The 22,888-nt window shown below is 42.9% G+C and overlaps 1 protein-coding gene across 1 annotated transcript in view; it reads right to left on the bottom strand.

The window, feature by feature from the left end:
* Positions 1-1,689: 1,689 nt before the first annotated feature.
* Positions 1,690-22,888, bottom strand: part of txndc16 (thioredoxin domain containing 16) — a gene marked incomplete at its 3' end in the record, with an annotated part of 46,093 nt that continues 24,894 nt past the window's right edge. The window contains exons 16-20 of the mRNA XM_080720602.1: positions 21,992-22,076; positions 17,586-17,727; positions 15,083-15,261; positions 13,664-13,854; positions 1,690-1,952 (exon numbers count right to left, since the gene is read on the bottom strand). Of these exons, the coding sequence (XP_080576728.1) occupies positions 1,690-1,952; positions 13,664-13,854; positions 15,083-15,261; positions 17,586-17,727; positions 21,992-22,076 (860 nt within the window). The remainder of the gene's footprint in view (positions 1,953-13,663; positions 13,855-15,082; positions 15,262-17,585; positions 17,728-21,991; positions 22,077-22,888) is intronic.

Raw genomic sequence — 22,888 nt, 5'->3', positions numbered from 1 at the left:
GAATAATTTAAAACACCAAGTTTGACCCCTCACATGCTACTTAAAGCAGGGGGGGTATTTTTTCCCTTATAGTATAGTGTATAGTAAGTGAATGAGACCAGGCCTGGAATTTCGTCATTTTAGGGGCAAGGCCACTTGACCTTTGGTGCACAAAGGCCAAATGCAATGGCAGGAAGGCCATCAAATGAAACAAGATTTTAGTCCATTGAAAACATTTGTTGAATTTAAGGGTTAGGGATGATAATCTAATCTGCAGTGAAATATATAAATGATGCTATTTACAATCTGTCACTGGAATGGTTAAAAGATGGGGGACTCGGGGGAGTTAAGATTTCAGAATATCAACAAAAAACACTGGTAGTTACATGACAAGAAAGAGACATCGGTGTCTACGGTCTACATATTGACCAGAAAGAGACAGAGGAGAAAGTGCTACATCAGCTGAGGCATTAAGGCCACTGTGGCCTCAGGTCATGCCATTGGTCTGAGGGGCACAAGGCCAAACTGAGGGGCAACGACGGCCATGGCCTTCATGGCCTCCATGAAATGAGACACAAACTTTCAGCGTCTGTCAAACATTTTGCCCGCATTTCTGCGAGGTTCATGGGAGCTCAATTTGTTATTCAACCCTCGTAGATGACAAAACCACTGAGAAACGGACCTTTGCTCTCCACGGTCACGGGAGTATCGGATTCGACTCAACTAAAACTGCTCAAAGAAATGAAGGGAACAAAATGTTCCCTTCATTCTTTGAGCTTTCTTTGAGCAGTACTACAGTATACTATACTCAAATAAATTCAAATAAATTAAGGGAACATTTTGTTCCCCTCATTTTTTTGAGCAGTATATATATGACAAAGTATGCAGTACTCTATTTAAGTGGATAAACACTTGAACCCTAGAGTCCCAATACTGGGCATGTCATAGTAGGTGAACATTTGGCATTAATAAGCCGCCATTCATCAAAAAATAGCCAATCAACAAGCTCACGACACATCGTGATGGGTTGTTTGTTTAGAGTTTGCAGTGTACATGAAGCCATTTTTGACAAATGGCGTAGCGTAGAGGGAAAACAGGAGCAGACAAAAGTTGTTAAACAAGATCTTTCTCCTGTTCTCATTCTGTGTCCTTCTCAGGGGTGTCACACCAAATTCTGGGCCCTGGGTACAAGGATTCACTCACATTTGCTGCTTTAACTATTGAAAAATAGCAGATATACAAGCTCGCAGCGCGGCACTCGCTTGTAGATCTGCTCATTTTGAAAAATCGTAAAAAATGGTGCGGAGTCTGAATATTTCAACGTTTTTTGGAAAGACCTGCTGAACAGTATGTCTATCTATGTCAGTGGTGCTCAAACTTTTTCATGTGAAGGACCTTCAAAACGATATGTATTTGGCCACGTATGCCCATCTCAAAATATTTAGTTCCAGGGACCCCCCAGAAGCAACATTTGAGTTACAAATATCCGCTTAAAAAAATACATATATTCAAAGACTTGCACACATTTTCACGACTTTTCAAAAATAGCAGACCTACAAGCTCGCAAGTGCCGCGCTGTGAGCTTGTATGTCTGCTATTTTTCAACAGCTAAAGTATAACATAATTAGCGCCCCTTCACCTTGGGCCCCTAGTAACTCAGTCCCACTGTCCCCCCCACTGTGACGCCCCTGGTCCTTCTCCTCCCGTCGGTCACAGCTCAGAGTGCACTGGAGCTGTGGATGGGTCGGACCCCCTGTCGTCTCCCCCTGTACCCTGAAGCACCTCCTCCTCCTCCTCCTCCTGGGTTTTGTCTTCTTTGCCGTCATTTCGTCCCGTGCCCCGCCGCCCCCTTCCCTTCTTCTCCTTGGTCTTCGACGTCCGCTGCTGGGCGTGGCCAGGAGCTTCCTGGTCCATGACCGACAGGAAGTCATAGAACGGAGTCACGGGCGCCCATCGCTCGTCGCCCATCGCTCCTAGAGGTTGAGGGAGATATGGCAATTAATTAATTTAACTCTTTTCTTGATTTTAATACTTATTCATATTAATTGGGTCCAGTGGTTCTCAACCTTTTCAGGCCGCGACCCCCAAAATAATCATATTTGAACTGGGGACCCCCCACCCTGACGAGCACTAAGAGTTGAGGCGTTACATTTTGTATAAAAGGGTTCTATTGTAAAAAATAGCCGATCTACATGCTCTGCTATAGATCTGCTATTTTCACAATTTCTGCCTCTAATATTTGACAATTTGGCCAATGTTTCATTTGGTATTAAAAGCGGTATTAAAAAGTCCTTAAATTGGCACTTTAGAAATGTGCAGATACCCTCTATACACTTAAATGTTATGTTGGTTTTTTACTGTTAAAGGGATATTACACTTTCAAAAAACTTTTTGTCATTGTATGGTCTAATCAGGCTTGTATGAACACCCTGAACAGTTTTTAATTTGCTTCATTCAGTATTAAGATATTTGATGTAAATGTTACCAGCTCCAACACGCCCAGGCCCTCTCCACACACACACTCATTGTAACTTCAAACTCCATTTTAACCATGATAGATTCATTGAAAACACTCATTATTTTTTCTGGTGACTCATAATACCCTCCTAATACGTGAGCAGACCTCAGGCGACCTCAGGCGATTCACAGCAAGGGGAAAAGCAGGCTGTTCCTCCTGAGAAGACTGAGATCGTTTGGGGTGTGCAATAGGATGCTACAGATGTTCTATCAGTCTGTCATGGCAAGTGTCCTCTTTTTTGGTATAACATGTTGGGGTGGCAACAACAGAGCAGGTGACACGTTTAACCTAAACAGACTGGTGAAGAAAGCAGGCTCTGTCGTCGGGTCCTCTCTGCAGGGGGTGGAGGAAGTAACCAGTGTGCGCACAGCGAGGAAGCTGGATTCCATCTTGGAGAACTCCTCCCACCCCCTCCATCTAGAGATCACCAGTTACTGGAGTAAGAGAGGAAACGACCGCTTTACCTACCCAGGACGGAGATGTGAGAGATTAGGAAAATCTTTTGTACCGGCTGCCCTTAAGCTGTACAACGAGACACATAACGGACGCTTGAAAAGGTCTCCCTTCCTAACTTAGACTGACGGAACCTTTGCCGTATTGACATTGACCTCTAAGGAACTATTGCTGTATTGACTTTGACCCAAAAGGACCGTCCAGGAAGAGTGCTCATGTGCGTCTTGCGGTGACACGCTTCCTAGTTTCTTCTTTTTTCGCACTGATTTTTTTTGACTTTGCACTATTAGTTTGTGTTGGTAGTTTCTGAGTATTTTTGCGTTGTTTAACAATGACAGTGAGATACTTGTTTGCACTAACTAGCATTGACTGCTATGGTCTTTTTTGCAAGACACTTTATGTATATATACTTATATATTATTCGCCCCCTCTATTGATGCACCTTCTCTTTATTGGTACTGTACTGCTCTTTTTTTTGTTCTCTTGTTTCTTTCCCTCTTATCTATTTTTTCTTACGTCTCTGTAACTTTGTAAATAACTGTATACTGCTGTGCTACTACTGGACAACTGAATTTCCCCCTTGGGATAATAAAGGTATCTATCTATCTATCTATCTTGTTTTTTCAATAACTTTTTTCATTTATTTTTAATAATTCTTTGGGAAAATGGAAAACATTAAATACAATAATATTTTATTGAAAATAAATGAAAAAAGTTATTGAAAAAACACGGTCTGCTCACATATTAGGAGGGTATTATGAGTCACCAGAAAAAATAATGTGTGTTTTTAATGAATCTATCATGGTTAAAATGGAGTTTGAAGTTACAATGAGTGTGTGTGTGGAGAGGGCCTGGGCGTGTTGGAGCTGGTAACATTTACATCAAATATCTAAATACTGAATGAAGAAAATTAAAAACTGTTCAGGGTGTTCATACAAGCCTGATTAGACCATACAATGACAAAAAGTTTTTTGAAAGTGTAATATCCCTTTAAGTGAGAAAACGATGTTGAACATTACGTTAATCATCTGGGGACCCCCCAAAATAATTTGGGGACCCCCCTGGGGGTCCCAACCCACAGGTTGAGAACCACTGGTGTACAGTATAATGTACACCCATGAATAACTAGAGAAGTGCGCTCCTCTGCTGCGTTGCTGGGCATAGGTCTATAGAGGCCCCTCAACATAGTAAAACATTGTTTCTGTCTGTCTCAACCAGTACATTACTAAATGAAAAAGAGAGAAAACAAATCACATCATTATTGAATGTTGGGTTTATCAACTTCTCATGCTAGTTAATAATGCATACGACTTATATAGCACTTTTCTAGGTACTATAGTTACTGTTCTTCGAGCAAGTGAGTTTATTTGTGTCAAGGCGCCTGTGTGGTTCATAGTTGGAGCAGAGAACACTGCACTTCATGATTCGTGGTATTTTCTGCAAAACAGGCTTTGAAAGCCAACCGTAATGGAATCCGAGTTTGAAGTTCCAATTCTACGTTAAAGTCGGCTCAAACTACCAAGTTACACCAAACAATTGAGTGAGTGGCTTTATTAAAAACTGACTTCAACAGTGAAATCGTTTAAAAGTCGTTTGGTGTTAAGGCCCGGCATAAACAATCTAAGCTTGCCTTGCATAAAAATAAGCCAGTAAGTAGATTGTTGGCAAATACCTAATCTAGCCTACCGGTAAACAAAACACATCTGTGGAGATTTAACAGAGAGAATGAATGGAATGTTGTAAGTAACGGTGACAGATTGGTTTTGGAGTGTCTGGCACATCACAGACCACAAGACGAGTACGAACGAGACCGTGCTGCCGGACAGGGGCGTCACAAGGGGGGGGAAAGTGGGACTGAGTTACTAGGGCCCAAGGTGGAGGGGGGCCTTAACTATTTTATACTTTAGCTATTGAAAAATAGCAGATATACAAGCTCACAGCGCGGCACCGAGTGCCGCGCTGCGAGCTTGTAGATCTGCTATTTTTGAAAAGTCGTGAAAAATGTGTGCAAAATATTTGAATATACTGTATGTGTTTTTTTTAAGCGAACATTTGTAACTCAAATTTTGCTTCTGGAACTAAATATTTTGAGATGGGGGTCCGTGGCCAAATACATATCATTTCGGGGGTCCTTCACATGAAAAAAGTTTGAGCACCACTGACATAGAAACATAGGTTTTTCAAAAAAACTCAGAAGGATTTGAAATATTCAAAGACTTGCACAAATTTTCACGATCTTTCAAAAATAGCCGATCTACAAGCTCACAGTGCGGCACTCGGTGCCGCGCTGTGAGCTTGTATATCTGCTATTCTTCAAAAGTTAAAGCACAAAATGGCAGTGAATCCTTGTACCCAGGGCCCAGAATTTGGTGCGACCCCCCTGCTGCCGGCTTCAGGCCTTCAACTATACTGGTCAAAGTTCAAAACGGTCAAAGGTTCATGACTTAACCCTTAAATTAACTAAACCATCACCATCATCATTATCATCATCAGTAGGCAGCAGCAGCAGCACTTAAGAGACCCTTTTATTATGAGAATTAGAAACCTCTCACGCATTCTTTTCACACGGAGTAATGCCTTCAGGTGACATCATCATAGTTCAAGAGAATCACTGCAGAGTAACTCTGGGAGTGTGCAAACGTACACAAAGGCACATGAGGGTCCATTTGATTACACTCTCAGAGTAGTGATGGGACGATACTCGTTATTATCGTGATGCAAAAAAAAATGCTCACAATAATTGGATCGCAGAGATCATAAAATTGTCCTCCACACTAGGATGAATTAGCGTTTGTTGAGCTGCAAATTCAAATGGGCCTTTAAAGAGCGCATTTGGTGCGCTATTATTTGACTCTACACAAATCGATTCTGCAAAAATAGAAGATCTACAAGCTGATTATCGAGATAATCACAACTATTTTTTGTCACAATAATCGTGACATGTCATTACAAATGGATGAATTAACTAGAGATGGGATGATATGAAAATGTCCTAATCACGATTATTGTGCCAAAAGAAATCGCGAGTTACGATATTATCGTGATAAATCAAAGTCCATAATCCGGGGGCGGAATATTTGCCAACAAATAGCCGATCTACAAGCTCACAACGCGTCGCAAAGACGTTTGATAGAGAGTGAAAAAAGGACTGTATCAAGTAAAAGTACCTTTTACCAATAGACCCTATTCACGGCCCGCCCACGCACGCGCACTCAGCAAATTTCTCAGCAACTTCCTGGTGCTGACGTCAGCTTTGAAGGGTAAACTAACACAGAAATCGCTGGACTTAAAAGCCAACAAATCATTATTTCGAACGGTAAAGTAAATTATAGCGCTTTGTGCCTTTTACTATCTCGTGTTCTTGATCATGCTAGCCATAATTTATACTTCACTATTCGGAAATTGCATTAAATTTGCGATTTCTGTGTTAACTCTATGGGCTTTTAGTAGGGTTTCCCCTTCAACCGTGACGTCAGCACCAGGAAGTTGCGAAACGTGAATTCCGTCAATAGAGGGTTTAAGTGGTACCGGATATGCAGCTCGGCAAATACAAGGTGAATTGATCCCGGTGCATGACGGAGGACGATATCACGATAAAATAAATCTCCACGATACGATTATCGTGAGTGTTTTTTATCGGGATAAACGTTAATATCGCTTATCGTCCCATCCCTAGAATTAACACCAAAGATTTTAGAAACACCTATTGAGAGCTGACTGTGGGTAGGGCTGTCACGATTATGACATTTGACATGACGATTATTTGTCCCTCAAATAATTGCGATTAACAATTTAATTGTGTTTTTGTTGTTGATAATTACATTTCCTTTTGGCTTTTAGGCTTTGAAGTTGCACATGGCAGAGATGACACATAACCTAAATATACAAAGAAATTACTGACACGCAGTACAACTTTCTACTTAAAAAATAACATTGATAGTGGAAATAGCCGATCTACAAGCTCACAACGCGTCGCATCGCGACGCGTTGTGAGCTTGTAGTAGATCTTCTATTTCCACTATTTTTTACTTTAAAAAAAAATCTATGAACATTTTTCAACATGGAAACGATTATGACGATTATGAAAAATAATCGCGATTATGTCAAATAATCGCGATTAGGCGATTATGTAATAATTGTGACAGCCCTAACTGTGGGCAGAGTGAAATCCCTCTCCTGGTGCAAACACATTTACGAGCCCCTGCTAGACGCTGAGAGATAGCAGACACCACCGCACGCGGCCATGACGTGATTAATGAATGGAAATTACCACAGCTATAGGCTCACATATCACTGCAAAATCCCTTTCATATTAGTTATAAAAAATGTAATTTGTGCTTGTTCATTTTTTTCCCACGTGAGGGTATTTACGAGCTTTAGCTTCGAGATTAAAATAGCAGACAGACTGCACCATACTTTCCACCTAATCTCCACTCACTAACTGACCAAGGTTTTTACTTGTCAAAGTGAATTTTGTGGTGTTGTACTGTGTATTATGGTAATATTGTACTGTCCTATTCTATTTTGAAGTTATGTGATTGTAACCCCTATTCAAGGGGAAGGGTGATCCACTTGCATGCGGGTCATATAGGGCAATTAAGCTGCTGGAGCATGGCATGAAAGTGCTAGAGAGGGTGTTGGAAAGGAGGGTGAGGACACAGGTAGAGGTGGATGAGATGCAGTTTGGCTTCATGCCTGGTAAAGGTACAACAGATGCAATCTTTGTCACCCGACAGATGCAGGAGAAACATCAGGAGAAGAGAAAGAGGTTTAACTTGTACTATGCTTTTGTCGACCTGGAAAAAGCATTTGATAGGGTGCCAAGAGAGGTAGTGAGGTGGGCCCTAAGGAAGTCTGGAGTGAAGGAGGGACTGGTCAAGGTGGTTATGGCTCTATACAGCAGAGCACGCACAGTAGTTCGAACGGGAACAGGAGACAGTGATGGGTTCGAAATGAGGGTTGGTGTCCATCAGGGATCAGTGCTCAGCCCATTGCTGTTCGCTATTGTGATGGATGTGGTATCGAGCGAAGTGAGAGGTGGACTACCATGGGAGCTTCTCTATGCAGATGACCTGGTACTGATGGCCCACACCAGAGAAGACTTAGCAGAGAGGCTTGCGGCCTGGAGGACATGCTTGGGAGTGAAAGGGATGAAGGTTAATGCGGATAAGTCAAAGGTCATGGTTGGTGGTGCTGGCCTGGGAGTTATACCGCAGTCAGGAGCATGGCCATGTGGAGTCTGTGGGAAGGGAGTTCAAGCCCCCCCAGTGCGGGGGCTGTCAGAAATGGGTCCATCGAAGATGCAGTGGTGTAAAAGGCAGCCTGCAAGCTGCAATTGCAACATTCCAGTGCAAGCGGTGCAGGGGAGAAGTCCCACAACCAGATGCAGCCGAGCAAGAGGGGCTTGTAGTAGACGGGGAGACGTATGCGGTGGTGGACAGTTTCTGCTACCTGGGAGACATGCTGAACGCTGATGGGGGGGTGGACCTAGCGGTGACCACAAGGGTGAGAAGTGGGTGGAAGAAGTTCAGGTAACTCATGCCATTTCTAACATCCAAGGCTCCATCCTTGAAGATGAAAGGGCAAGTGTACTCAGCCTGCGTCAGAAGTGGCATGACGTATGGAAGCGAGACATGGGCCCTGAAGGTGGAGCATGAAGACAAGCTGAACAGAGCAGAGATGAGGATGATTAGATGGATGTGTGGCGTGTCACTCAGGGACAGAAAGACCAGTGCAGAGCTGAGACAGAAGATGGGAGTGGAGGCTATTGCGGATGTGGTGAGGAGAGGCAGACTGCGATGGTACGGACACATAGTGAGGAAGGCAGAGAATGATTGGGTGAAGAAAGTTATGTTGTTTAACATAGAGGGGACAAGACCCAGTGGCCGGCCTAAGAAGACCTGGCAGACGACCGTGGTGGCTGACATGAAGGCACTCGGCATCGACCATGAGGTGGCCAAGGACCGTTCCCGGTGGAAGAGAGCCATATCGAGAAGCCAGTCCAACCCAGCGGTGCCTGGAAAGCGGACTTAAAACAGATGATGATGATGAACCCCTGACAGGATTGAATATATCAATGTGTAGCCATCTGGAGCAATTATTTCTAAATCTCTTTTAAATAAACAATACATTAAGTGAATGAAATGGAAAATAAATAATACAGCAAAAAAAAAAAAGTAAACATTTGATGTGCTTATAACAATGATTTGCATGTAGTTTCAAAACAAAGCCTTAAAAGTGTAGATCGTGGTCCCAGAGATGGAAAAGAAATAATCCTAACAAACGTCAAATTACTGTCCTCCAGAATCATTACTTATGGTCCAGTTTGTTTGTAACAGTGTTTTTTGCGTGAATGCCCTAGTAGAGTGTAGGGTTCCAAAGGGCTGGCTTTCACCCGCTGACAAGAACTGAAGGAGAGGTGGAGAGGACAACGTGGCACGTTGTTTACAAGCGACAGAATGCAACTCGGCATATCTTTAAAACCAACTAAGTAATGTAACATGAACTGTCTGCAATGTGTTGAAATATGACAGAACTTGTACTGAAAATATCTAATTTATTAGTACACACTGAATGCTGAGATGAGTACAGTTCAGATACATGATATGACACACTTTTACTTGTGAAATGAAGGCTGAGTGCATTCCAACAGTGTCCTCTTGGAAATCCCGCGTCCTGCGTCTGGGTAATCTAATTCCCCAACCTCACATTCTCTGCAGTAAGGGGACCCCCGCTGACATTTTCAAAGCACGCTGGCTTATCCCAGAAAGCATACTGGATACCGCTTGCTGTCTTAACTAATATAATATCGCCCTCGTCGGTTGGAAACCTTGTATCTCCAAAACCGTTCGTTTTGTATTTATCATTTAAAAAAAACATTTAAACTAGCCGATCTACAAGCCGATCTTAAACTAGCCGATCTACAAGCACACAACGCCTCGCGCCGCGAGGCGTTGTGTGCTTGTAGATCGGCTGTTTTCACATGTCTTGTGCGACAGTCTTGTATGATGAAGCAGGGCTTTACTTTATGAAAAAGAAAACATACAAATTTGAAACTTGGAGATGCGAGGTTTCTGCCCGACAGTGACGATATGTTAGGACAGCAAATCCTGCTGTATTTCCTGCTAGACAAAGTTCTTTGGATGACTACATTCTCACAGTGTCTCTCTCTCTCTCTCTCTTTCTCTCTCTCCCTCCCTCTCTTTATCTCTGTGTGTCTCTCCGTCCATCTCTCAGCCTATACAAAGCTGACAAGGTGACCAGGGTGAGACAGGCTAAAGATGGAGTGAGGTCATATGTGTTGATGTGGGCGAGCAGTAATTCACTGGGCCTGCTGCTAACATCTGTCAATGGTGCATTTGTCTGCGGCAGGGCTCGAGTTTCAGCATGTGCTCACGCCACAGAAGGAGAGACACAATGAGAGAGAGAGACAGAGAGAAAGAAAGAGTGAGAGACAGACAGTAAAAATGAGAGAAAGCCAGGGAGATGTACTGTATGCTGCTGAGTGTAGGGTTTTAGGCAATTCGCTGACTTTATTAACCAGAGCAAATCTCTGTTGTCCGGTCGAAACCTCCTAACTCCAAAATGTTCATTTTCGGGAAAATGAGCTCAAGTGGAGTTAGGAGGTTTTGACCGAAGTGCTTTTTACTACTTTCCATTGGTTCAATATTATTTTAACCAACACACAGACGTAAAGGGTGTTCAATAGCACATGTTTATGAAAAAAAGAGAGGGCCAAACAGGTGGAGTTAGCTGGTTTGGCAGAAAGTGTGGAGTTAGGAGGTTTTGTCCAAAGCACGTTTTACTACTTTCCATTGGTTCATTATTTTAACCAGCACACAGACGCAAAGGGTGTTCAATAGCCCTGATGTATGCAAAAAAAATCAAAAACCTCAAAAATGGAGTTAGGAGGTTTTGGCCAGACAGTGACGAAATTAAAACATTATGAGCTTGCGAGGCACCAAGTTTATAACAAACAAGAACAGAACCAAAGAAAATGTTGACAGCACAGCACAGTGTTGCTGAGATGTGATATTTTAAGACTGGAGAAATAACGTTGCTCAACTTAAAACAGATTGGAAGACAGTTCAGTTACTTCTAATAAGATGCACCACTTTCAACCAGTAACTTTGTTTTTAGAAAATGATGACAGTTGCACTTTACTTCCCCCTAGAGGGTAAAACATGAACTGCAACATGAGGTAAACAGAAATAATATGAGATAATAGGTCTCTTCTCCACCACTCTATTCAAGATCTCCCTTTCTTTTCCCCTTTTCACCAGTATTTTGTGTTCTATTATCTTTATCTTATAGCAGGGGTCTTCAACTGGGGGTCCCCAGAGTTACTACAGGGGGTCCTACAAATCTTTGAGTGATAGAAACTTTTTTTCTCCTTTTTTATATTAGACAGTTTCTCAGCCAAATCGCCTTCCATCGCCATTTTGAGGAGGCCCAGCCAGCCAGATCGCCAAACGTCGCCTTGGGGATCATTTTCTGATTTTTTTGGTATTTTTTTGACATTTTTTGAGCTATAAATGACCATTCTAGGTTCATATAAGCTTAAGCTATGAAAATGCGATGGAAATGACATCATCGATGACGTAACCCGGAAGTCGTTCGGCCATAACATAGCATAGGCCTTTCCACAGCATTGAACCAACACACAGACGTAAAGGGTGTTCAATAGCACATATTTATGAAAAAAGAGAGGGCCAAACAGGTGGAGTTAGCTGGTTTGGCAGAAAGTGTGGAGTTAGGAGGTTTTGTCCAAAGCCCGTTTTACTACTTTCCATTGGTTCATTATTTTAACCAGCACACAGACGCAAAGGGTGTTCAATAGCCCTGATGTATGCAAAAAAAATCAAAAACCTCAAAAATGGAGTTAGGAGGTTTTGGCCAGACAGTGACGAAATTAAAACATTATGAGCTTGCGAGGCACCAAGTTTATAACAAACAAGAACAGAACCAAAGAAAATGTTGACAGCACAGCACAGTGTTGCTGAGATGTGATATTTTAAGACTGGAGAAATAACGTTGCTCAACTTAAAACAGATTGGAAGACAGTTCAGTTACTTCTAATAAGATGCACCACTTTCAACCAATAACACTTTGTTTTTAGAAAATGATGACAGTTGCACTTTACTTCCCCCTAGAGGGTAAAACATGAACTGCAACATGAGGTAAACAGAAATAATATGAGATAATAGGTCTCTTCTCCACCACTCTATTCAAGATCTCCCTTTCTTTTCCCCTTTTCACCAGTATTTTGTGTTCTATTATCTTTATCTTATAGCAGGGGTCTTCAACTGGGGGTCCCCAGAGTTACTACAGGGGGTCCTACAAATCTTTGAGTGATAGAAACTTTCTCCTTTTTTATATTAACCACTTGAACCCTAGTGTCCATATTCTAAGAACTTTAGCCAAAAATAGCCGATCTACAAGCTCACAACGCCTCGCGCTGCAAGGCGTTGTGAGCTTGTAGATCGGCTATTTTTTGGTGTGGAGGGGGAAAAGAAGTACAGTGAAAGATCAAGTTTATTAACACCCAAGGAGCCAAACTCTTTCAGTAACGAGTTAAGGCCACTAGGTGTCACCACGCCAAAAGGAGTTGTCTCGTCCCTGAACGAGACAACGAAGGGTTAACTGTACGTGCAGCTGCCTGCCCTCTGAATGACCCGAGTCCATACGTCACCCCGTAGCAGAGAGAGAGAGAGGGAGAGAGGGAAAATGGCACGACCTGGCTACATTGATTTCCATTCTACTCTGAAACATAAAAAGCGCTTTATCTCTGAATGAGGTGAAAAGAACGCCAGGGAAGCAGAGATCTGATTGTTTTCACGGCGACACTATAACGCGATGGTCGGCTCCCGTTTGGATTTTAGTTTCGCGAGCGTTTGTACACAAAGGGATTATCTTCCTCAATCGTCAGTGGACACCCACGTGCACACGCACAAAGCTTCTGAGGCTCTTCAAAATAAAGCGTGAGTGAACGGCGGCAGCAGCAACAGCTAGAAATGTTATAAACCTGAGCAGCCCATGTGTTAAGTATTGACGGTTCAAGTGGTTAAATATTTTCAATTGCCATGAATCCAAAACACACTGATGATTGTGCTGCTAAACAATGAAACTATATGGAATCTGTGAAAAGGTTGTGGGGGTCCCTGCTTCATCTCTCTCTCAACTAAGGGGTCCTTGGCCTGAAAACGTTGAAGACCCCTGGCTTATAGCATATAGGGGACCGTAACTATGTTCCCCAGGTTCTATGTTCCCCACTAAACACCTAAACCTAACAACCCTAACCCTAACCGTAACCCCAACCCTAACCTCAGTAAAACTAATGCTGGTTAAAGGGGAAGACCACCCATTTTCAATATTGAACTATGTCATTAATATAACTTAGAGGAGAAAAAAAGGTTCCCCCCCTTCTGTGTTGCCTAGAACTGGAGGATTGATTTTGGGGTTTGTATTGTAAAGTATAACGGTGTGATGTCATCAAGTTGTACTTATTTTGGGGTTTGTACAATACAAACCCCAAAATCAATCCTCCAGTTCTAGGCAACACAGAAGGGGGGGAACTTTTTTTCTATTTCCACACAACTCCTCTAAGGTATGAAATAGTTCAATATTGAAAATGGGTGGTCTTCCCCTTTAACCTGTGGGGAACATAGGGTGGACCCCGCATATAGCCTACCCACCCCCCATCAACCCTCTTACCTGCTGGTGGTTCAGCCCCGTCCGCTATCCTCTGCAGCCACTGGATGATGGAGTGTGCCACTATGGGGGAGTTGGGGGGGTAGTGGTAGAGCTCCCGTCCCGTGGGCAGATGGGAGAGGACCAGAGCTGGCAGGGCGGGCAGAGAGCCCAGGTAGGACTCTAGGACCGAGGCTCCAGCTGGAGTATGACCTCTTCAGAAAGAAAGAGCAGGGAACCTATTTAGTGGTCAGCATTTGCATTTTCAGTCAGTCAGGCAATTAGTACTAGTAGAGCTTTTCCACAAACTGAACTTTTGTACTATAATCCACTGGCCCAACACCACACCACACCACTCCACACCACGCCGCCCACTTGTGCTGCTTATTGTCAAGAATGGAATGATCCAATATTACAGTGCAACATGGTTCTATTGTGAAAATAGCAGATCTACATGCTCACAACGCCTCGCAGTGAAAATAGCAGATCTACATGCTCACAACGCCTCGCTATGCGAGGCGTTGTGAGCATGTAGATCGGCTATTTTCACAATTTCTGCCTTTATATATTTGACAATTTGGACAATGTTTAATTTGTCCTTTTAGAGGTATTAAAAACTCCTTAAATTGGCACTTTAGAAATGTGCAGACACCCTCTATTCTATACACTTAAACTTAATGTTGGTTTGTTTACAGTCGAGTGAGAAAACAATGTTTCACATTAAAGGAGTAGTTCACCCCCAAAAATACTTTTTTTCTATTGATTATTCACACCATGGAGACTTGAGTTCAATAATATTTTTAGGTTTTTGTCGCATTCCGAGGACAGGGGATTAACCCATTTAGAATTATTGAATGCTTGAATTATTGAATGCTTTAGCTATTAAAAAATAGCAGATATACAAGCTCACAGCGTGGCACCGAGTGCCGCGCTGTGAGCTTGTAGACCTGCTATTTTTGAAAAAGTTGTGAAAATGTCTGCAAATCTTTGAACATAATGTATTTTCAAAGCGAACGTTTGTAACTCAAATTTTGCTTCTGGGTGGTCCCTGGAACGAAATATTTTCAGATGGGGGTCCGTGGCCAAATAAATATCATTTTGGGGGTCCTTCACATGAAAAGGTTTGAGAACCACTGACATAGTAGTCTCTCAAGAACAGACTGAGCTCCAGTTAAGTGAAAAGGAACTTTTCTTTGACGATGGCTGGCCAGATTGCTGACATAGAAACATAGGTTTTTCAAAAGACACTTATAGAATCGGGTCAAAATTCTAATTTTCACGATTTTTCAAAAAATAGCAGATCTACAAGCTCGCAGCGCGGCACTCGGTGCCGCGCTGTGAGCTTGTATATCTGCTATTTTTCAATAGTTAAAGCATAAAATAATGATTACACAATAATGTGTACCCGTTCTAAATAGGTTAAATCCCTCAGGCTGTACGTACAGGTGGATCCAGCAGGGCAGGTATCTCTCCGCTCCTCCCTCCGCCACTCCTCTCATCTCCTCCACCGCCGCCCCGTTCTCCCTCCTCCCTCGCTCGTCCTCCTCCTCTCCCACAAACAGCAGCAGGAGGGGTCTGCCCAGCGCCAGGTAGGAGGGCAGGCTGGCCACCGTCAGCTCCGGCTGGAGGAGAGAGGGGGGGAGGGAAAGTGGGACTGAGTTACCAGGGCCCGAGGTGGAGGGGCCCGCCTTTAGCCATCGGAAAAATAGCAGATCTACAAGCTCACAGCGCGGCACCGAGTGCCGCGCTGCGAGCTTGTAGATCTGCTATTTTTGACAAGTTGTGAAAATGTGGGCAAAATCTTTGAATATATGTATTTTTAAAGCGAACGTTTGTAACTCAAATTTTGCTTCTTTGCTGGGGGGGACTGTGGCCAAATAGATATCATTTTGGGGGGGTCCTTCAACATGAAAATATTTCAGCACCACTGACATAGAAACCTTTTTTTTTTTTTTTTCAAAAAACCTTAGAAGGATTTGAAATATTCAGACGCCGCACACATTTTCATGATTTTTCAAAAAATAGCAGATCTACAAGCTCACAGCGCGGCACTCGGTGCCGCGCTGCGAGCTTGTATATCTGCAATTTTTTCAATAGTTAAAGCACAAAATGGGAGTGAATCCTTGTACCCAGGGCTTTGGTGCAACACCCCTGGAGAGAAGAGACAGATTGGAAGATAGAGGAGGAGGAGGGTGCGAGAGAGAGGTGACGGAGATGGATGCAGAACGGAATAGGAGAGAGAGAGAGAGAGAGAAGGAAAGAGAGAGCGGGGGGGCAGGGTCATAAGTCAGAGAAAGAGCAGGATAAGAGAGACAGAGGTTGACGAGAAAGAGGGGGTGCAGAATAGGGATGGGACGATAAGCGATATTATCGTTTATCGTGATAAAAAACACTCGCGATAATCGTATCGTGGAGATTTAATTTATCGTGATATCGTCCTCCGTCATGCACTGGGATCAATTCACCTTTTATTTGCAGAGCTGCATATCCGGTACCACTTAAACCCTCTATAACTGGTAAAAGGTACTTATAATAGACGATCTACAAGCTCACAACGCGTCGCAACGCGACACGTTGTGAGTAGATGTGCTATTTTTTTGGCAAATGTTCCACCCCAGGATAATGGATGTTGGCGATATTTGGATTATCGTGATAATATCGTGATAATATCGTAAATCACGATTTCTTTGGTCACAATAATCGTGATATGACATTTTCATATCGTCCCATCCCTAATGCAGAAAGAGTGAAGAGTACAATATCCAAAGGCGTTGGTTCCACGCTAACCCAGCTGTGAACGTTTACTTTAGTGTTGCGCACAAGTCAAACACACACTGTGCGTGCACCACCACCCTCTGTGACGAAAGACTGGTTCGACCTTGGAGAAACCCTGTGCCGAGTGCAACCGTCGGTCTCCATATGGAGCTTGTTAGACGGGACATACCGCCGAGTGCATCCATATGCGAGCCAACAAAACGTCCTGGGAGTTTCATAAACATTCTTTATGTGGCCGTTATCCCGACGTCTGTTTACATACGGACGGAATCCCAGCGGCTCATGAAATTTGATCGCGAGACAAGGTTGGATTTCGGATTAGTTTGTCGCAATAGGGACAACATGTTTTTGTATCAGCACCAGCTGTCAACCCAAAAAAAAAAAAAACAAAAAAAAAAAAAAAAAACACTGAGTTACTAGGGCTCAAGGTGGAGGGGTGGAGGGGTGTACAGGTAGCTACTTTAGCTATTGAAAAATAGCAGATATACAAGCTCACACACCGCGCGGCACCGAGTGCTGCTATTTTTGAAAAGTCGTGAAAATTTGTGCAAATCTTTGAATATATGTATTTTTTAAGCGAACATTTGTAACTCAGATTTTGCTTCTGGGGGGTCCCTGGAACTAAATATTTTGAGATTGGGGTCCCTGGCCAAACACATATCATTTTGGGGATCCTTCACATGAAAAAGTTTGAGCACCACTGACATAGAAACATAGGTTTTTCAAAAGAAACCTTAGAAGGATTTGAAATATTCATAGACTTGCACAGATATTCAAGATTTTTCAAAAATAGTAGATCTACAAGCTCACAGTGCGGCACTCGGTCGCACTGTGAGCTTGTATATCTGCTATTTTTCAATAGTTAAAGTACCCAGGGCCCAGAATTTGGTAAGACACCCCTGCACACACACACACACTCGTTTTTGCTACATACTGAGGACATTACATAGACTTCTATTCATTTTTATGCAAGTCCTGTGGCCTTACCCTAACCTCTATCCCTAAACCTAACCCCTAACCCTAACCCTAAACCTAACCCCTAAACTTTGTGAGGACCCGGCAAATGTCCTCACTTTCCATAAATGTCCTCACTCTGTTGGTTAAAAACTCTGTTGGTCCTCACTCGGTAGTAAGAACGGGTACACACACACACACACACACACACACGTACCAGGCTGTGAAGCAGGGCAGAGCGTATGTGTGTGGCCAGCTCTTCAGGAGACGACGGGATGGAGATGGAGGAGGGGAGTGTGTGTGTCCTAGAAGATCCAAATACCAGCACCACAGGAAGATCTACATCGTAGTCCACAGCCCTGTACACACACGCACACACGCACGCGCACACGCGCACACACACACACACACACACACGCACTCACATTATGAGTACATCACGTCTTAAGCGTTATACTTAGTTAGGGCTGTCACAATTTTTACATAATCGTCTAATCAAATCGCAATTATTTGACGTAATAGCAATTATTTTTCATAATCGTCATAATTGTTTCCATGTTGAAAAATGTCATATACTGTATTTAAAAAGAATGTCAAAAATAGTGGAAATAGCAGATCTACAAGCTCACAACACGTCGCATTGCAACGCGTTGTGAGCTTGTAGATCGGCGATTTCCACTATCAATGTTATTTTAATTGTCAACGACAAAAACACAATTAAATCGTCAATCGCAAATATTTGAGTAAGTAAAAAAAAGTAAAATGTCATAATCATGACAGGCCTATACTTAGTTGTACACAGTGTCACGCACAGGACATCGCAGATCTACACAACACTATTCCTGCTGCCAGGCGTTGTGAGCTTGTAGATAGGCTATATTCGGTGTGCATCACTATGTGCACCCCAGTGCACCCCACACCATGGAGACTTGAGTTCACTAATATTTTTATTTTTTTGTGTTTTTGTTGTTGACAATTACATTTCTGTTTGGCTTTTAGGCTTTGAAATTGCACATGGCAGATATGACACATAACCTAAATATACAAAGAAATGACTGACATATTTTAGCATCATATAAGTCATCATGCAAAAAACAATAAAATAAGATCTGGTTGCCCCAGAGGTGAACTTGCCCTTTAAGGTCCCTTCACACCAAGCGCTATACTGTAACTATAACGATAACTATGAATATATTGCATTGTCTTTATACGTATAGTATAGATGAGACCGACCCAAGACTGTGCTAAAACGTGGGTTGGATGAGAATGCACCGACTCGTCCGACTGTGTATGAGTGTGTTTCTCCGGCAGACACGCTTAATTTTCTTAAATCGTTAAAACTCTTCCCCTGCATTTATAGTGCTTATAGGGTGCGTTCGGAAATGCGCACTCAACGCACTGGTGTGCCATGTTGTCGTTTGTTTATTCGGTGCACTTGGTGCGTTGTCGTTCGGAAATCCAGTGCGCGGCACACCGGGTATGCTGAGTGCACGCACTGACCGACCCTACTCAGAAGATGGGATTTGGCGGTGTGGTGCGTCAGTGCGGTGTTTTGATTGGTTGGTTTTCATGGCGGTGTCTCGCACTTCTCAGCTGTGAACAATGGCGTAGGAAATGATAACAAAATGCACCATTTGCTGCTTTATTAGTCCTTTGGGCTTTATTGTTACACACGCATCAACGTGTAAAATAACATCAGGTAGGCCAGTTATGAATTTAATTACCTATCAACGGCAACGTTACGTTAGAAACTGCTGCTTTTAACACTTTGACAGCCTTATGGAGATGCCCATATTAAAACCGTTTTATACCAGACATCTGAGCAAGGTCACCTTCCCTAGTCACCGCTCGTCCATCGATAGCAAATGGCTCCTCTGACATGAAGCGGAAGTGACGTCAGGTCCTTTCCCTGCTATAGCTTCCCTGCGCCAATCCATTTTCTTTTTAGGCGTTAGCGTTAGTATAGATGGAGTGCTGGGGGCTAAGCTAGCGAAAATTTTCATATCGACAGTAGAGTCACACTTGGATTATTTGAGCCCACATTTACGTGAACGGATCGCGCACGCGAAACACACGGGGAGAAGATGCCTCGGCCGAAACCGCCACTCTAAACCAATGCAGATTGAGGAATTTCGCTGGGGACTGTGGTGAGAACGGGGATCGTGTGATGCTTATGGGGGATGAAGACTATGTGATATAGCGCTGAAGGTCTTGTAAAATGAATGCAGTTCAGATCATAATATAATAATAGAAATTTCACGGCTAATCTACCAACAAGCCATTCTATTTCGGCTGGTGAAGTGTTAAGAAAGTTTTCCGACTGAAAAAGCGCACAGCTGCCTCTTATCTGGTCGTTCGTAAATAAGCCACACTGAATACACTCTACAACGTCACCGCCCACTGCACTCACTACACTGAGCACACAACCCGGTGCGCATTTCCGAATGCACCCATAGTGTCAGTGTTGGTACTTGCCCTGTATATGACTTCAATCTCTGTAATGGGTTTCATGAGTCCACTCCACTCACATCCCTCTCTGAAGCACATATTTCAATTAGAGGAAATTACCCCCAGTGCCATCAAGCTTATTAACTCATACCCTGCCAAAAAAGACGTTTTCTATAATAAAAACGTCTTTTTAACTATGGCCTTCCCTGCCAGACGTCTTCTGGACGTCTTTTTGAAAAAAATAATTAATTTTTTTTTTTTTTTTTTTAAATTGAAAAAAATAAAAAAAATAAAAAATTGACCTCCAACAGTGTACTAGGCATGATCGCGATCGCGAAATTGCATGTTTATAATAAGAATAGAGAGGACACCAGATATCCCCGCCCGTCCACTTAGCGCATGAGGCGTTTTCACCCCTCCTTCCGCGTAGTAAAACCGTGACGTAGTTGGGGCCACTGTGACGCATTTTTCGTCATAGCTTGTGTTCATGGACGCGCCCGGGGCTCAAATTCATGAACGAGCTCTTCCGGTATGAACGCGCGTCAATACAAAGAAGCCTATGCGCGTTCATGTGGTTAGTAGACCCAACTGCAGTACCTCAAAACGGCCACCATGTCCATTTGGTTTCAGGGCGCCCCCAGGGTTCTGGGGGCTTGGTTTAACCCCCATACCAACCCCATCTTTCAAACATGGCAGCCATGTTTGTTTACATTTGAAGAAAACATAAGGGCTGCCTTCTCCTGAATGCCTGAACGGATTTCCAAGCAGATTTTTTTGTTTAAAAGCTGTGAAAAGCATGCACATGCATAGTGCATGATCTGTGCACGAATGTGTGCACCAGCGTGCACACTATTTTTTTAACCCTTTGTTGGTGAAACGGCAATATAAGAGGTCCCACTTTAAATATGGCACCGACTGAGTTAAGGCATTGGTTATATACCACTATTACAGTAGTTTCAATTATATTGCTGCAATTATGTTTTTGCTAGTGTAAAACATGTACCATCTAATTTCACCTGGCTTATGATCAGGGACGTGCTAGGCCTCTGATTCAGCCCGGGAAAAAGAGTTGGAGAGGCCCTCATTGCGCGCTATAGAGAGAGAGATCTCTCTCTCTATAGCGCTCTCTATAGCGCTGCTGCTACTCAACGATTTGCCATTTCAGATCATGACAAGTGACAAGCCAGTGGGCCAATTACTGTACATGAGTTATATTTCGTCGTTGTCGGGTGGAAACCTTGTACGTCCAAAACCGTTTGTTTTGTATTTATCATTTTAAAAATGATTTAAACTAGTGAAAACAGCCGATCTACAAGCACACAACGCCTCGCACCGCGAGGCGTTGTGTGCTTGTAGATCTGGTTGTTTTCACTACTTTTGTGCAACGGCCTTGTATGATGAAGCAGGGCTTTGCGAAAAAAATTACAAATTTGAAACTTGGAGATACAAGGTTTCTGTCCGACAGTGATTTATTTTGTTGGCCGCCTAGCCCCCAAAATGGAACGAAGGCCGACTTTTTATTTTCATTTTTTTCCTAATGGCCGGACTGGACCGGCCAGGAAGGAACCGGCCGTTTGGGAGTTGTCCCGCTTTTCCCAATGGCCAGCACGTCCCTGCTTATGATATACTGTAGTTCTGGCTGTGGTGTCGTTGCAGGCTGTAGACAAAACACTCAGAGTGGGTGCGTTTATATGCACATTCAGAATGCCATTCAGAATTAACTTATTCCGAACAGAGCTTCATACCCAAACGTTTACATGGGACCTGAATACAAGTATCCCTCATTCCACTGTCGTTTACATGACCAAAGGATTCATTCGGAATAGAACTTTGGGCATGCGCAAAGTAGGCCTACTTCAGGTCGGAGAAGGGGGGGGGGCAGTTCAGACAGCAGTTCATTCCGAATGGAGCGTTTATATGACAAATGTATCCCGATTGAAACGGCATAAACCACCTCTTCAGACCAGAATGAAAATTCATTCGGGTCAGACCGGAATGGCCATTCCTAAACGTTTATATGAGCATTTCTATTCTGAATGAGCAGTCATTCAGAATATAAGTGGAATACATCTGTGCATATAAACGCACCCAATGTGTAGTACATGAGAGTGAATCAAACCGGTTCTGCGAATAAGCGAGTGCAAACAGGCACGTGTTAAGCACTACTATACTTACCATCGTTCTGCAAGTCCATCTGTCAGTAAAGCTGTCAGCACTTCTCCCCTTAGTGACTTAGCTGCTTCAATGAAGACTGGTACATCTAGACGGACAGACAGACAGACAGACAGACAGACAGAAGTGGCAAGTCAAGTAACTGTAAAAGCCTACTTCAGACTAAAGGTTTGTGACGAGATGAAAACGTTTAAACCTTATAGTAAGACGGTGTCACTTGCAGAAATAGCCGAAGTTCACAAGGCATTGCATCTGCGACGCGTTGCGAACATGCAGATCGACTACAGTGAAGAATAACCAGCATAATAACACCTACATCTTAGGGGTGCAGGAAAAAAATCGTTTTGAATTCGAATCGCGTTTCTAACATGGTACGATTCAGAATCGATTCTCACGTTCCAAAAATCGATTTTCTATTGGATATTATGTTGTGTTTGTACAAGTTAAAAGAATGTGTGCAAGCATGAATAAATCAGACATGTAGTCTTGGATTTACCTTTGTGTGTTTACATTATTGCAATAAGTTGATAAAATGTGCTCTGCTTTCATGCCAGCAGACTGGAGCAGATCCTGATATATGAATTGAATAGATAATCGTTTTGAATCGAGAATCACTTTGAATCGAGAATCACTTTGAATCGAGAATCATTTTTATTTTGAATCGAGACTCACTTTGAATCGAGAATCATTTTTAAATCGGAAAATAATCATTTCTGAATCGAATTGTTTGGATTTGAAAGAATCAGGGGAAAAAAATCTAATAGTGACTCTGTGTCATCGTTTTTTTTAAAAGCAGGCTTTCTAATGTTCCCACGTCTTTGACGTCTTTGACAGGTCGGCTAATTCCACTATCAATGTTCTTTTTTAAGTATAAAGTTGTCAAATATGTCAGTAATTTCT

The sequence above is a fragment of the Nannobrachium achirus genome, assembly GCF_963921795.1.
Source record: "Nannobrachium achirus genome assembly, chromosome: 24".
Taxonomy (NCBI): Eukaryota; Metazoa; Chordata; class Actinopteri; order Myctophiformes; family Myctophidae; genus Nannobrachium; species Nannobrachium achirus.
The sequence above is the reverse complement of the archived record's forward strand: the minus strand, read 5'-3'. Positions and strand labels throughout refer to the sequence as shown.